Source organism: Pseudophryne corroboree, chromosome 3 (assembly GCF_028390025.1).
Source record: "Pseudophryne corroboree isolate aPseCor3 chromosome 3, aPseCor3.hap2, whole genome shotgun sequence".
Taxonomy (NCBI): domain Eukaryota; kingdom Metazoa; phylum Chordata; class Amphibia; order Anura; family Myobatrachidae; genus Pseudophryne; species Pseudophryne corroboree.
The window spans coordinates 354,035,782-354,051,662 of record NC_086446.1 but is presented as its reverse complement, the minus strand read 5'-3'; the positions used below and the strand labels follow the sequence as shown (position 1 = coordinate 354,051,662).

The following is a 15,881-nucleotide window of genomic DNA, read 5'->3' as shown; positions in this document are numbered from 1 at the left end:
AGATATTTCAGATCCACGGTTTTTAGTGGTTCAAACCAATGTGATTTTAAGAAACTCAACACCACGTTGAGATCCCAAGGTGCCACAGGAGGCACAAACGGGGGCCGACTCTGCAGCACTCCTTTTATAAATGTCTGAACTTCAGGTACTGAAGCTAGTTCTTTTTGAAAGAAAATCGACAGAGCCGAGATCTGTACCTTAATGGAACCCAATTTAAGGCCCATAGTCACTCCTGCTTGCAGGAAATGCAGAAATCGACCTAGTTGAAATTCCTCTGTTGGGGCCCTTTCGGCCTCACACCATGCAACATATTTTCGCCATATGCGGTGATAATGAGTTGCTGTAACCTCTTTCCTGGCTTTAGTAAGCGTAGGAATGACTTCCTCCGGAATGCCCTTTTCCTTCAGGATCCGGCGTTCAACCGCCATGCCGACTAACGTAGCTGCGGTAAGTCTTGGAACAGACAGGGCCCCTGCTGCTGCAGGTCCTGTCTGAGTGGCAGAGGCCATGGGTCCTCTGATATAAATTCTTGAAGTTCTGGGTACCAAGCTCTTCTTGGCCATCCACGAGTATCGTTCTTACTCCTCGCCTTCTTATTATTCTCAGTACCTTTGGTATGAGAGGCAGAGGGGAGAACACATAAACCGACTGGTACACCCACGGTGTTACCAGAGCGTCCATAGCTATCGCCTGAGGGTCCCTTGACCCGGTGCAATATCTTTTATAGCTTTTTGTTGAGGCGGGACGCCATCATGTCCACCTGTGGCCTTTCCCAATGGTGTACAATCCTATTGGAAGACTTCTGGAGGAAGTCCCCATTCTCCCGGGTGGAGGTCGTGTCTGTTGAGAAGATCTGCTTCCCAGTTGTCCACTCCGGGAATGAACACTGCTGACAGTGCTAACACATGATTTTCCGCCTATCGGAGAATCCTTGTGGCTTCTGCCATCGCCATCCTGCTTCTTGTGCCGCCCTGTTGGTTTACATGGGCGACTGCCGTGATGTTGTCTGATTGGATCAGTACCGGCTGGTTTTGAAGCAGAGGCCTTGCCGGCCTCAGGGCATTGTAAATGGCCCTCAGGTCCAGAATATTTATGTGTAGGGAAATAACCTGACTTGACCAAAGTCCCTGGAAATTTCTTCCCTGTGTGACTGCCTCCCAGCCTCAAAGGCTGGAATCCATGGTCACTAGGACCTAGTCCTGTATGCCGAACCTGCGGCCCTCTTGAAGATGGGCACTCTGCAGCCACCACAGTAGAGATACCCTGGTCCTTGGAGACAGGGTTATCAGCCTATGCATCGGAAGATGCGATCCGGACCACTTGTCCAACAGGTCCCTCTGAAAAGTTCTTGTATGGAACCTGCCTAATGGGATTGCTTCGTAGGAAGCTACCATTTTTCCCAGGACTCGCGTGCAATGATGCACCGCTACCTATTTTGGCTTCAGGAGGTCTCTGACTAGAGATGACAACTCCTTGGCTTTCTCCTCCGGGAGAAACACTATTTCTGGTTTATGTCCAGAACCATCCCCAGGAACAGTAGACGTGTCATAGGAACCAGCTGTGACTTTGGACTGTTTAGAATCCAACCATGCTGTTGTAGCACTTTCCAAAATAGTGCTACCCCGACTACCAACTGCTCCTTGGACTTCGCCCTTATAACGAGATTGTCCAAGTACGGGATAATTACAACTCCCTTTTTTTGAAGGAGTATCAACATTTCGGCCATTACCTTGATAAAACACCCTCGGTGCCATGTACAGTCCAAACGGCAGTGTCTGGACTTGGTAATGGTAATCCTGTACCACAAATCTGAGGTACTCCTGGCGAGGATGGTAAATGGGGACATGCAGGTAAGCATGCTTGATGTCCCAGGATACCATGTAATCCCCCTCGTCCAGGCTTGGAATAACCGCCCTGAGCGATTCCATCTTGAACTTGAATTTTTGTGTTCAAGGATTTTAAATATAAAATAGGTCACACCGAACCATGCGGTTTCGGTACCCCAACCCGTGTGGAATAGTAACCCCGTCCTTGTTGAAGTAGGGGCACCTTGAGTATTACCTACTGGGAATACCGCTTATTAATTGCCTCTCGCACAGCCTCCCTGCCTGAGGGAGTTGTCAGCAAGGCATATTTTAGGAAACGGCTGGGGGGAGACATCTCGAATTCCAGCTTGTACCCCTGAAATACTACTTGAAAGAAACAGGGATCCACCTGTGAGCGAGCCCACTAATTGCTGAAATTTTTGAGACGGCCCCCCACCGTACCTGGCTACACCTGTGGAGCACCCGCGTCATGGTGTGGCCTCACAGGAGGCGGGGGAAGAATCTTGATTCTGGGAACAGGCTGACTGGTGCAGCTTTTTTCCCTCTACCCTTGTCTCTGTACAGAAAGGAAGCGCCATTTGACCCGCTTGCTTTTCTGAAGCCGAAAGGACTGTACCTTTGTCTGTGAGGAAACCTGAGGTAAAATTATTTCTTCCCAGCAGTTGCTGTGGATACGAGGTCCCAGAGACCATCCCCAAATAATTCCTCACCCTTATAAGGCTCTCTATGCGCTTTTTAAGTCAGCATCACCTGTCCAGTGACAGGTCTCTAATACCCTCCTGACAGAATGGACATTACATTTATTTTGGATGCCAGCCGGCAAAATATCCCTCTGTGCATCCCCCATATATAAGACGACGTCTTTAATATGTTTTTATGTTTGCCAACTAGTATCCCTGTTTGACAGGGTCACCGACCACGCTGCAGCAGCATTATCTGCAGGTCTCAGTCTAGTACCTGAGTGTGTAAATACAGACTTCAGGATAGCCTCCTGTTTTTTATCAACAGGTACCTATTAAAGTGGCCGTATCTTAAGACGGCAGTGCCACCTTTTTTGACAAACGTGTGAGCGCCTTATCCACCCTAGGGGATATCTCCCAGCGTAACTTATCCACCTGGCGGGAAAGGGTACGCCATCAGTAACTTTTTATAAATTACCAGTTTCTTAACGGGGGAACCCACGCTTTCACACACTTCATTTATTCATCTGATGGGGGAACAAAACACTGCCTGTTTTTTCTCCCCAAACCTAAAACCCATTTTTAGAGGTGCTTGGGTTAAAGTCAGAAATGTATAACACATTTTTTATTGCCGGGATCACGTCACGGATGTTCCTAGTGGATTGTGTATATGTCTCCACCTTGTCGACACTGGAGTCAGACTCCGTGTCGACATCTGTGTCTGCCATCTGAGAGAGCGGGCGTTTTTGAGCCCCTGATGGCCTTTGAGACGCCTGGGCAGGCGCGGGCTGCGAAGCCGGCTGTCCCACAGCTGTTACGTCATCCACCCTTTTATGTAAGGAGTTGACACTGTCGGTTAATACCTTTCACCTATCCATCCACTCTGGTGTCGGCCCCACAGGGGGCGACATCACATATATCGGCCTCCGTTCTGTCACCATATAAGCCTCCTCATTCAACATGTCGACACAGCCGTACCGACACACCGCAGACACACAGGGAATGCTCTAAACGAGGACAGGACCCACAAAAGCCCTTTGGGGGGACAGAGTAAGAGTATGCCAGCACACACCAGAGCGCTATATATATACAGGGACTAACTGAGTTATGTCCCTAATAGCTTTTATATAATATACTGTATACAGTGCCAATTTTAATGACCTCCCTCTCTTTTCCCTCTTAGTGTGCAGGGAAGAGCCAGGGAGCTTCCCTCCAGCCGAGCTGTGAGGGAAAAATGGCGCCAGTGTGCTGAGGAGATAGGCTCCGCCCCTTTTTCGCGGCCTATTCTCCCGTTTTTTATGGAATTCTGGCAGGGGTATTTACCTCATATATAGCCCCTGGGGCCATATATTGAGGTATTTTAGCCAGCCAAGGTGTTTTTATTGCTGCCTCAGGGCGCCCCCCCCAGCGCCCTGCACCCTCAGTGAGTGTGAAGTGTGTGAGAGGAGCAATGGCGCACAGCTGCAGTGCTGTGCGCTACCTTGGTGAAGACAGAGTCTTCATGCCGCCGATTTTCCGGACCATCTTCTTGCTTCTGGCTCTGTAAGGGGGACGGCGGCGCGGCTCCGGGACCGAACATCAAGGCTGGGCCTGCGGTCGATCCCTCTGGAGCTAATGGTGTCCAGTAGCCTAAGAAGCCCAATCCGGCTGCAAGCAGGCGAGTTCGCTTCTTCTCCCCTTAGTCCCTCGCTGCAGTGAGCCTGTTGCCAGCAGGTCTCACTGAAAATAACAAATTCTAAGACTATAACTTTCTAAGAGCTCAGGAGAGCCCCTAGTGTGCATCCAACCTCGGCCGGGCACGAAATCTAACTGAGGCTTGGAGGAGGGTCATGGTGGGAGGAGCCAGTGCACACCAGGTAGTCTAAGATCTTTCTAGAGTGCCCAGCCTCCTTCGGAGCCCGCTATTCCCCATGGTCCTTACGGAGTTCCCAGCATCCACTAACCGAGTTAGAGACTGCCTGACACATCTTCTAAAAATCTCCTCATTATTGCTGGATACCACCATTCCTGCTACCCATACGGCATCAATTGGACAGCATTTCCCTTGGACATCACCATCTGCGGAGAAATTGGAGTTTCCCTATCTGCTTGAAAACGCTTGCATTTGGTATGCTTAACAGGGACTTTTCCAACTCCACTGCTTTTATCAATTCTCCTACAACATATATGGACATATTTTCAGAGGGAGTCCTAGCCGGGGTATGATTTAATCCTACTGAGGAGATATGTGGATGTGTCATTTTATTTGATCAATTAACCTATAATTGTGTTGCAAAGGCATCTGTATTTTTAATTATCCTATTAAAATTTATTATATACATTATCTCAATATAACCTACCGTCCTGAATTTTTAATTAGTATATCACTATATACATACTTCATACAACCTAGCGCTGGTGACCATCATTTTTTATTGTATATCCTCTCTTAGAGGAAGCGGCCAAGGATCTTCCACAAGTAATTCCTGAAGATCCGGATACCAGGCCCTTCTTGGCCAATCTGGAACTACGAGAATCGCCTGAAATCTTGCTCGGCAAATGATCCCCAGTACCTTTGGAATGAGAGGAAGTGGAGGGAACACATACACCGACTTGAACACCCACGGAGACACCAGGGCGTCCACCGCACTGGCTTGGGGGTCCCTTGACCTGAAACAATACCTCGGGAGCTTCTTGTTGAGACGAGACGCCATCATGTCTATCAGAGGGAGTCCCCAACGCTTTGTCACTTCTGCAAACACCTCTTGATGAAAAGCCCACTCTCCCGGATGGAGATCGTGTCTGCTGAGGAAGTCTGCTTCCCAGTTGTCTACTCCCGGAAGGAAAACCGCAGCCAGAGCGCTCACGTGTTGTTCCGCCCAGCAAAGGATTCTTGTGGCCTCCGCCATTGCCGCTCTGCTCCTTGTGCCGCCTTGACGGTTGATATGTGCCACCGCTGTGATGTTGTCTGACTGTACCAGGACAGATCGACCCTGAAGAAGGCTTCTTGCCTATAGCAGGCCGTTGTAAATGGCTTTTAACTCGAGAACATTTATGTGGAGACCCGCTTCCTGGAGCGACCATCTCCCCTGGAAGTTCCTGCCTTGGGTGACTGCACCCCAGCCCCGGAGACTTGCATCTGTTGTCAGAAGTACCCAGTCCAGTATACCGAACCGGCGTCCCTCTAGGAGGCGAGACCCCTGTAGCTACCACAGGAGGGAAATTCTGGCTCTGGGAGATAGACTTATCTTCCAGTGCATGTGCAGGTGAGACCCGGACCATTTGCTCAGCAAGTCCCACTGAAACACCCGGGCATGAAACCTGCCGAACGGAATGGCTTCGTACACCGCAGCCATCTTCCCCAGAACCCGCGTACATTGATGGATGGACAGAGTCTTCGGCCTCAGAAGTTCCCTGACCATAGACTGCAGTTCTAGAGCCTTTTCCTGTGGAAGAAAAACTCTCTAACTCCGTGTCCAGAATCATGCCAGAAAAGACAGCCGGGTGGTCGGAATCAACTGAGATTTTGGCAAATTTAGCACCCAACCGTGCTGTCGTAGCACCGACAGCACCAAATCTACACTCCTTAGCAACCTTTCCTTGGACCTCGCCTTTATCAGGAGATCGTCCAAGTACGGGATAATTGTAACCCCTTGCTTGCGAAGGAGAACCATCATTTCTGCCATGACAATGGTGAAAACCCTCGGGGCCGTGGAAAGACCAAACGGCAACGTCTGAAATTGGTAATGAGAATCCCGTATCGCAAACCTGAGGAAGGCCTGATGCGAAGGAAATATCGGGACGTGTAAGTAGGCATCCTTTATGTCGACTGACGCCATACAATCCCCCCCTTCTAGGCTGGAAATCACAGCTCGAAGAGATTCCATCTTGAACTTGAAAACTTTCAAGTATGGATTGAGGGATTTTAGATTCAGAATCGGTCTGACCGAACCGTCCGGTTTCAGCACAACAAATAGGCTCGAGTAGAACCCCTCCCCCCGTTGTGACGGGGGAACGGGAACAATGACCCTCTGTTGACACAATTTTTGTATCGCTGCCAGCACCAGCTCCCTGTCCGGAAGAGACGCTGGTAAGGGCGCCTCCCGAAACTCCAGCTTGCATCCCTGAGATACAATCTCTGGGACCCAAGGATCGAGGCCTGAATGAATTAAGACCTGACTGAAGACTCGGAGACGGCCCCCCACCGGTCCGGACTCCCCCAGGGAAGCCCCAACGTCATGCGGTGGACTTGGTAGAGGCAGGGGAGGACTTTTGGTCCTGGGCGCCCGACACGGCAGGCGACTTCCTACCCCTTCCTTTACCTTTTGAAGCGAGGAAGGACGAACCTTTTCCACGCCTGTATTTATTGGGACGAAAGGACTGCATCTGCTGATGTGGTGCCTTTTTGTGTTGTGTGGGAACATAGGGAAGAAAAGAGGACTTACCCGCCGTCGCAGTAGAGACCAGGTCCGCCAAGCCGTCCCCAAACAAGACATTACCTTTGAAGGGTAAAGCTTCCATAGCTCTCTTGGAGTCGGCATCCGCATTCCATTGATGGATCTACCACGCCCTCCTTGCCGATATTGACATGGCATTGGCTCTTGATCCCAAGAGACAAACATCCCTCGCCGCATCCTTCAGGTAATCTGCAGCGCCCTTGATATAACCAAGAGTCAGAAGAACATTATCTTTATCAAGGGTATCCATATCAGCAGCTAAATTCTCAGCCCATTTAGCAATAGCACTACTCACCCACACCGACGCCACTGCAGGCCTGAGCAATGCACCCGTATTAGCGAAAATGGACTTCAGAGACGTCTCCAGCTTGCGATCCGCTGGATCCTTGCAATCTGCCGTGTCAGGAGACGGAAGAGCCACTTTATTAGACAAACGAGATAGAGCTTTGTCAGACGACTCCCATTTTTCCCTGTCATCAGAGGGGAAAGGAGACGCCATGTAAATCCTCTTGGGAATCTGCCACCTCTTATCCGGCGACTCCCAAGCTTTTTCACAAAGAATATTCATTTCATGAGAGGGGGGAGACTTCACTTCAGGTTTTTTCCCTTTGAACAAGCAAATCCTTGTTTCCTGCACCACAGGTTCATCAGAAATGTGTAAAACATCCTTTATAGCCACAATCATGTACTGAATACTCTTCACTAAACGTGGATGCAAAGCAGCCTCAGAAAAATCGACCTCAGAATCAGAGTCCGTGTCGGTATCGGTATCTACCACTTGAGTAAACGCCCGCTTTTGCGAGCCCGATGGGGTCTGTACCTGAGACAAAGCCTCCTCTATGGACTTCTTCCACACCTGTGTCTGTGACTCAGACTTATCTAACCTCTTTGATAAAGAAGCTACATTCGTATTGATTGTACTTAATAATGTGAGTAAATCAGGTGTCGGCTGCGCAGACAGACCTAAATCCAGACCCACAACCGCACCCCCAACCTCCTCCGGTGAATCACATTCAGCCTCAGACATGCCGACACGTTTAATCGACACACCGACACACACTCAATGTCTCAGCTAGGGGACAGGCCCACAGTGAAGCCCAGATAGAGGACCCAGAGGGAGTATGCCAGCTCACACCCCAGCGCCCATATATCCCTATAAGGGATATATATGACCAGTGTTGCTTTAAATAACAATAATAATGCACCACACTGTATTCCCCCCGAGATATCTCCCCGTTACTTGCGAGGAGTAATGGAGGTCCCGGCCCAGCGTCTCCTTCAGCTGCGTGGAGGAGAAAAAGATGGCGCTGTGAGCCGCGCGCTAAGCTCCGCCCCTTCCCGGCGGGCTTCAGCGCGCCAGATTTGAAAATGCCGGCGGGGGCTGAGAAACGGTGCCGATGCACCGAAATTGCTTCTAGCGGCTTCCCGGTCCCCAGTGACCTGCTGCCCAGGGCACGATCACGAGAAGTCGGGTGAGTATGAGAAGATCAGAAGACTTCAGGACGGCAGAAGACTTCGGTAACCAGGTAACGCTGCGCTCCATGCTCCCACACACGATCACTGACGGCACTCACAGGGTGCAGGGCGCGCCCCCCCACCCAGCGCCCTGCACCCTGTGAGTGCCGTCAGTGATCGTGTGTGAGAGCATGGAGCGCAGCGTTACCTGGTTACCGAAGTCTTCTGCCGTCCTGAAGTCTTCTGATCTTCTCATACTCACCCGACTTCTTTCTTCTGGCTTCTGTGAGGGGGTGACGGCGTGGCTCTGGGAACAAGCAGCTAGGCGCACCAAGTGATCGAACCCTCTGGAGCTAATGGTGTCCAGTAGCCGAGAAGCAGAGCCCCTAAACTAAGAAGAAGTAGGTCTGCTTCTCTCCCCTCACTCCCACGATGCAGGGAGCCTGTAGCCAGTAGGTCTCCCTGAAAATAAAAAACCTAACAAAAGTCTTTTCCAGAGAAACTCAGTAGAGCTCCCCTAGTGAGTGTCCAGTCAGTCCTGGGCACAAAGTCTAACTGAGGTCTGGAGGAGGGGCATAGAGGGAGGAGCCAGTTCACACCCAGTCTTAAGTCTTTTCAGTGTGCCCAAGCTCCTGCGGATCCAGTCTATACCCTATGGTTCCTTTTGGAGTCCCCAGCATCCTCTAGGACGTAAGAGAAAAACCTAACAAAATACTTTCTTTTCAGGAAACTCAGGAGAGCTCCCTGTAATGCACCCAGTCTCCTCTGGGCACAGTATTAAACTGGGGTCTGGAGGAAGGGCATAGAGGGAGGAGCCAGTGCACACCCATTCCTAAAGTTCTTTTTTAGTGCCCATGTCTCCTGCGGAGCCCGTCTATCCCCATGGTCCTTATGGAGTCCCCAGCATCCTCTAGGACGTAAGAGAAAAGGAAAAATTGGGGGAGCACCACTGTGCAGAGACATAAATAACTAGAAAAGCGCTGACTACAATATCAGTCAAGATAGTAGGTAAATGCAGGCATATCAAAAGCACTGTATTCCTCATCCATTTAAGACCTAAATATATCGCCTGGGTGAAGAGCTGTATAACGTCAGAAGTACGACCATCCCCTGATCTTGCATGAGGTCTTGCATGCATGTCTAACGAACACTTGCTAAAATAAAATCACACACACTATAAAAATAGACAGCATACATGAGCACAAGGGGTGGTCTTCAGTTTGACGGCTGTCGGGGTCCCGGCGCACAGTATACCGGCGCCGAAATACCGACAGCCGGCATACCGACACCGTTTCTCCCTCTTGGGGGTCCACGACCCCCCTAGAGGGAGAATAGATAGTGTGCCCCATGCCCGCAGCATGGCGAGCGCAGAGAGCACACAAGGTGCCGATATGCTGTGCGCCGGTACCCCAACAGCCAGCATACCATACTACACCCAGCACAAAAGCAGCCTAGGAATGCCAACAAACAGCAGTAATTAAACACCCAGATTCCCAGGGGTATATTTAATAAAGTGAGGGTTTATAGAAATGAAGATGTTGTCCATAACAACCAGATGCTTGCTGTAATCTTCTAGAAGGTGTTAGATAAATAAGTAGAATCTGATAGGTTGCTATGGGCAACATCTTGACTTCAATAAACCCTCACTTTAGTAACTATACCTCCTAGAATTCATTAGTTCATGTGTAGCACTAATATATTTTAGTGCTGCGAAATCTGAATTATAGACATTAGTCCATGCCCTAGTTAAATTTACAAAATAATTCTACTACCACATACATAAACAAGGGCCAATTAAGGCAGTAGCCAATTAAACTACCAGTCCGTCTGACAGCTGAAGCAGGAAATTAGGGTGACCATGAGAAGAACATACAAACTCAATGAATATAGTACAGTGTGTGGGAAATGAATCCAAACATATTTATAATGTGCACATTACTCTTACCTGCAAATGATCTTCCCACAGATATAGACTCACGGTGTCCATTCCTGATGGGGGGAGGAGGTGGAGGAGGTCCACAGGGAGTTCGAGAAGGAGGAGGAGGTGGCTTGGCCCTGTTTTGTGAAGTTTCACTTCCACCATGAACTCTGTATGGAGGAGGTGGTGGAGGTGGTGCATCACGGCCCCCATTACGCACTATGGGAGGTGGTGGTGGAGGAGCTGCAAGATGGAGACTGTGTTTAAAAAGGTAGATGACATAACAAAATAAAAAAAAATAAAAAATTATGTTTGTGCTTGTTAACTTGCTCGAAAAAAATCCCTACAAAATTCCAATATACTGAAAACCATTAAGTAAGCAGTAATTGAACTGCAAGGCTAATCTTCCTCACTAGATGTTCATCTGCGGATCTACTCTGACAAAATCTCCATTGGTTATCCGTATTCTATTTTATTCAAAGTAAAATACTTTTACTCACATACAGGGCATTAACCGGGATGCAGTTAATGCCGACAGATGGAATCCCGGCACACCAGGGGCTATTCCCACTCGGTGTCCACGACACCCATAGAGTGGGAATAGAACTTGTGGCGAGCGCAGCGAGCCCGCAAGGGGACTCTCTGCGCTCTCCCAGCTGCCAGCATTCTGACAGGCGGGATGCAGCCAGCGGGATACCGACAGAAGGCATCCCATCTGCCAGGAATACGAATGTATTGCCATTAACCAAACTATACGAACGTACTCCTCTTCGCTTATCTCAAAATATCTCCCAACTCAAACTCCTCACAAGATCTATGTCTCATCCACACTCATTTTTCGCTCCCATTCATGAATGTAGGACCTTCTTTATGGAATGCTCTCCCATGTACAATAAAACTCTAATCTCCAAACTGAAAACTCACTCTTCAGGCAAGGTTATCAAACTCCGAAACTGCCCATATAAGCTTCATAAACTTTCCTATTAAATCACATATAACCACCATATCATCACATATTTGCTTTACTTTTTCACTATCCCATCCTCCTGACCCCAGGTCAGCACTGCTGTGTGACCATATAATACTGCCCACTAAGAACCTTTGAAGTCTGATGGACCATTATGCAATAGATAACACCTATTGTAAGCTTGTGAGCAGGGCCTTTCTACAGGGGGAAGGGGGTACACACAGAGATCTGTGCTTGAATTCTAAGCAGTCTGACTAATGCTTAGTAATTAAGCACGGATCTCTCCGTGTGCATGCCCATAGCGATACGTGGCGCTATTGCTGACACTTCACTGCTGTGTGAGGGGAGCGCCCCCCCTCACTCAGTGCAATGTGTGCTGAGCGGAGGGAGAGATGTGTGCTGAGCGGTCTGTGCTAGATCGTTCAGCACACATCACTCCCTGTGTACGGGGCTTAACTGTTAAGGCCAATATACACGGGAGAGATGTGTGCTGAGCGAACCGCTCCGCACACATCTCTCCCGCCGCTCAGCACAGTGCGATGTGTGCTGAGAGATGCGGAGGAGGACAGGGGGCCACTCATTTCACGTGCGACGTGCTAGATTGGCCTGCATGCAGGCAAATCTAGCGATAGCGATGCGCGGGGCTGTGCATCGCTATCGCTGTAGGGGGTACACACGAGTGATCTGTGCTTAAAATCTAAGCAATCTAGTCAGATTACTTAGATTTTAAGCATGGATCTCTCCATGAGTACCCCCCTTTACTGCTTGTTATTACCCCAGTTTTGTTTTATCACTGTTGTTTCCAATTGTAAAATGCAACGGTTATTAATAAGAATGTCTCTCACCTGCTCCTCTACCAGGGGGATCTCTGGCAGGTGGTGGTGGTCTGTTGCCACCTGGAGAAAGATTAGCAGAAGGTGGTGGCGGGGGAGCTAACCCTCGTACTGGTGCAGTTTGCTTACGATGGAGCGAGTTGTGCCGCTGCGGTAGTTCTGGTGCGAGCTCATTAATGGGACTAGGTGGTCCATTTACAGAAGCTGGGGGCTGCCTGTAAGGTGGCGGGGGAGGAGGCTGTCCCTGAGAATTAGGGATTCTCATGCTGATAGGAGAGGGAGGGGGCTTTACTGGAGGAGCAGCAGGGGCACGGTGCCCTGGGGTTGGTGGTAGGGGTTTCTCCCTATTATAGGGCTTTGTGTTCTGGGAGGGAGGAGGAGCAGCTCCAGCATGGCGCCTGCCAGGTGGTGGTGGGGGAGGTGCAGAGGAACTGTGCTTCATTCCAGGACTAGTGGCACTGGGGGGCCGAGTTAGGTCTGGCAGGGATGGTCGGTGTGATCGCCCAATATCAGGAGAGGAGCGGTTGCTGCTGCTGTCTGAATCATCAAGGGGCCTTCCCCCCGATACTGGGGGACGGGGAGCAGCTGATCGTGTTGAAGAACCCTGAAGGGGAGAGCGTCCAGCTGGACCTTCTGAGGAAAAAACAAAACAAAAATTCAACATGGATCTGTAAAAAGTGTTATACAATGTATTAAAACACAAACAGCTACAATAGAAGATTGGATTGTCAACACTATAAACTTAACTCATGTTTACAGGCAACTGCTGCTTACAAATTATTAAGTACTTTTAACGGCAGTCCTTTCACCAGCAGAAAATGACATCATAGGCTAGATATAATAGGGTGCGATTTTTGGGATACGGTCATTAGGTCGCCCACTATTGGTCGACATGGAAAGGGCTCGACATGCATTTTTCACTTTTTTAAAATCTTTTTCATACTTTACGATCCACGTGGACTAAGTTTGGGAATAGTAACCTGCCCGAAGCATGGCGAGCGAAGAGAGCCATGCGAGGGGACATGGTGCACTAAGTGGGGTTCCCAGTCACTTTATTTTACTTTTTTTGGTGCCGTCTTCGTAAACTCATGTCGATCCTTTTCTATGTCAACCTTGTTCGTGTCGACCTAGTGACCATGTCGACCTAATGCATGTCGACCAATAGTGGCCGACCTAATGACCCATACCCCAATTTAAAGGTGTCTAAAAAAAAAAATAACAAATGTAATAGGGTGCAAGTTGTAAGGTTAAAACGGATATTTGATGCAGTTATTTGCGGTTTTTAGTAAAGGAAACATGCAGTTTTTAGTAATAAAAACATGCAGATTTTGGGTCATGTTTTTACTACTTAGAGCATGCACAGATCGGTGAGATCCGTGCATGCTCCTGTCTGTGAAAGTAAAGAAAGTGACTGCGAGAGATAGATAGATATATACACACACACACACACACACACACACACACACACACACACACACACAACGTGCAGGTTCCCCCCCCCCCCAAAAAAAAAACAAGCATAACCAGCCCTGGGCTCTTTATTTGGGGTTCCCCGTATCACTCTTAGACCGGTCCTGGTTCCAAAAATACAGGGGACAGAAGAAGTAGGGGTCCCCCGCATTTTTCAAACCAACACCGGGCTCTACTAGCCAGGGAGGTGATGTCGCAGCAGGGGGACACTTTTATATAGGTCCCTGCGCCAAAGCATCACTCCCCCAACTAATCACCCATGGTCGGGGTTCCCTAAAACAAAGGGGTCACCCCTCCCCCCACCTCCAGGCACCCAAGGGCCAGGGATGAAGCCCGGGGTTGTCCCCAGCACCCCTAGGTGGTGAGTGCTGGGCTGATGGCCATGAAAGTGTTAAAAAATAATATTGTCTTTTGCTGTGGAGCTACAGGTCCCAGCAAGCCTCCCCCGCATGGTGGTACTTGGAGAACCACAAGTATCAGCATGCAGGGCATTAAAGGGTCCGATGGTACCTGCAGTTCCACAACAAAATAAATATTACAATAATCATACAGACACCGTGACAGTAAAAGACAATATTTTTAACACTTTCATGGCTATCAGCCCAGCACCCACTACACCCAGAGGTGCTGGGGACAGCCCTGGGCTTCATCCTTGGCCCTTGGGTGCCTGGGAGGGTTCCCCACTCCCCCAGGGAACCACGGCCAGGGGTGACTAGTTGGGTGGAGTGATGCTTTGGCCGCTGCGGCATCACCTCCCTGGGTACTGGTTTCAAAAATACTTAGGACCATTACTTCTTCTGTCCCCCATATTTTTGGAACCAGGACCGGTCCAAGAGTCTGGTGCTGGTTGTTTAAATACGGGGAAACCCCAATAATTTTTTTCCCTGTGTTTTTGCAACCAGGATAGTCTCAAAGAGCCCAGGGCTGGTTACGCTTTTGGGGGGTACCTGCACGTCGTGTTTTTGTTTTTTTATTAAATATTTTAACACTTTCTCAGAAGCATGCACGGATCTCCCTGATCTGTGCATGCTTCTCCAAAAATCACCAGTTTAAACCTGGTCTATTATTCTGGCGATTTTTGGTAAGGTTTTCCTTGCAGGTGAAAAAAAAAAATAAAAAAAAAAATAAGATTTTACTCACCGGTAAATCTATTTCTCGTAGTCCGTAGTGGATGCTGGGAACTCCGTAAGGACCATGGGGAATAGCGGCTCCGCAGGAGACTGGGCACAACTAAAGAAAGCTTTAGGACTACCTGGTGTGCACTGGCTCCTCCCACTATGACCCTCCTCCAGACCTCAGTTAGGATACTGTGCCCGGAAGAGCTGACACAATAAGGAAGGATTTTGAATCCCGGGTAAGACTCATACCAGCCACACCAATCAAACCGTATAACTCGTGATACTATACCCAGTTAACAGTATGAAATATAACTGAGCCTCTCAACAGATGGCTCAACAATAACCCTATAAACAAGTATTGCAGACAATCCGCACTTGGGATGGGCGCCCAGCATCCACTACGGACTACGAGAAATAGATTTACCGGTGAGTAAAATCTTATTTTCTCTGACGTCCTAAGTGGATGCTGGGACTCCGTAAGGACCATGGGAATTATGCCAAAGCTCCCAAACGGGCGGGAGAGTGCGGATGACTCTGCAGCACCGAATGAGCAAACTCTAGGTCCTCCTCAGCCAGGGTATCAAACTTGTAGACTCTTGCAAAAATGTTTGAACCCGACCAAGTAACAGCTCGGCAAAGTTGTAAAGCAGAGACCCCTCGGGCAGCCGCCCAAGACGAGCCCACTTTCCTCGTGGAATGGGCTTTTACAGATTTAGGGTGCGGCTGTCCAGCCGCAGAATGTGCAAGTTGAATCGTGCTACAGATCCAGCGAGCAATAGTCTGCTTAGAAGCAGGAGCACCCAGCTTGTTGGGTGCATACAGGATAAATAGCGAGTCAGTTTTCCCGACTCCAGCCGTCCTGGAAACATATACTTTTCAGGGCCCTGACTACGTCCAGTAACTTGGAATCCTCCAAGTCCCAAGTAGCCGCAGGCACCACAATAGGTTGGTTCAAATGAAAAACTGATACCACCTTAGGAAGGAATTGGGAACGAGTCCTCAATTCCGCCTTATCCATATAAAATACAGATAAGGGCTTTTGTATGACAAAGCCGCCCATTCTGATACACGCCTGGCCGACGCCAAGGCCCACAGCATGACCACTTTCCACGTGAGGTATTGTAGCTCCACGGATTTAAGTGGCTCAACCCAATGCGACTTCAGGAAATCCAACACCA

At 49.2% G+C, this 15,881-nt stretch overlaps 1 protein-coding gene across 5 annotated transcripts in view; it reads right to left on the bottom strand.

Annotated features, from left to right (window-relative positions):
- WIPF2 (WAS/WASL interacting protein family member 2) overlaps positions 1 to 15,881 on the bottom strand; it is a 194,449-nt gene that overhangs the window by 51,400 nt on the left and 127,168 nt on the right. For all 5 annotated transcript variants that reach the window (XM_063959778.1, XM_063959779.1, XM_063959775.1 and 2 more), the window contains 2 exons: positions 12,128 to 12,748; positions 10,343 to 10,558 (listed from right to left, as the gene is read on the bottom strand). In XM_063959778.1, coding sequence (XP_063815848.1) covers positions 10,343 to 10,558; positions 12,128 to 12,748 — 837 coding nt within the window. The remainder of the gene's footprint in view (positions 1 to 10,342; positions 10,559 to 12,127; positions 12,749 to 15,881) is intronic.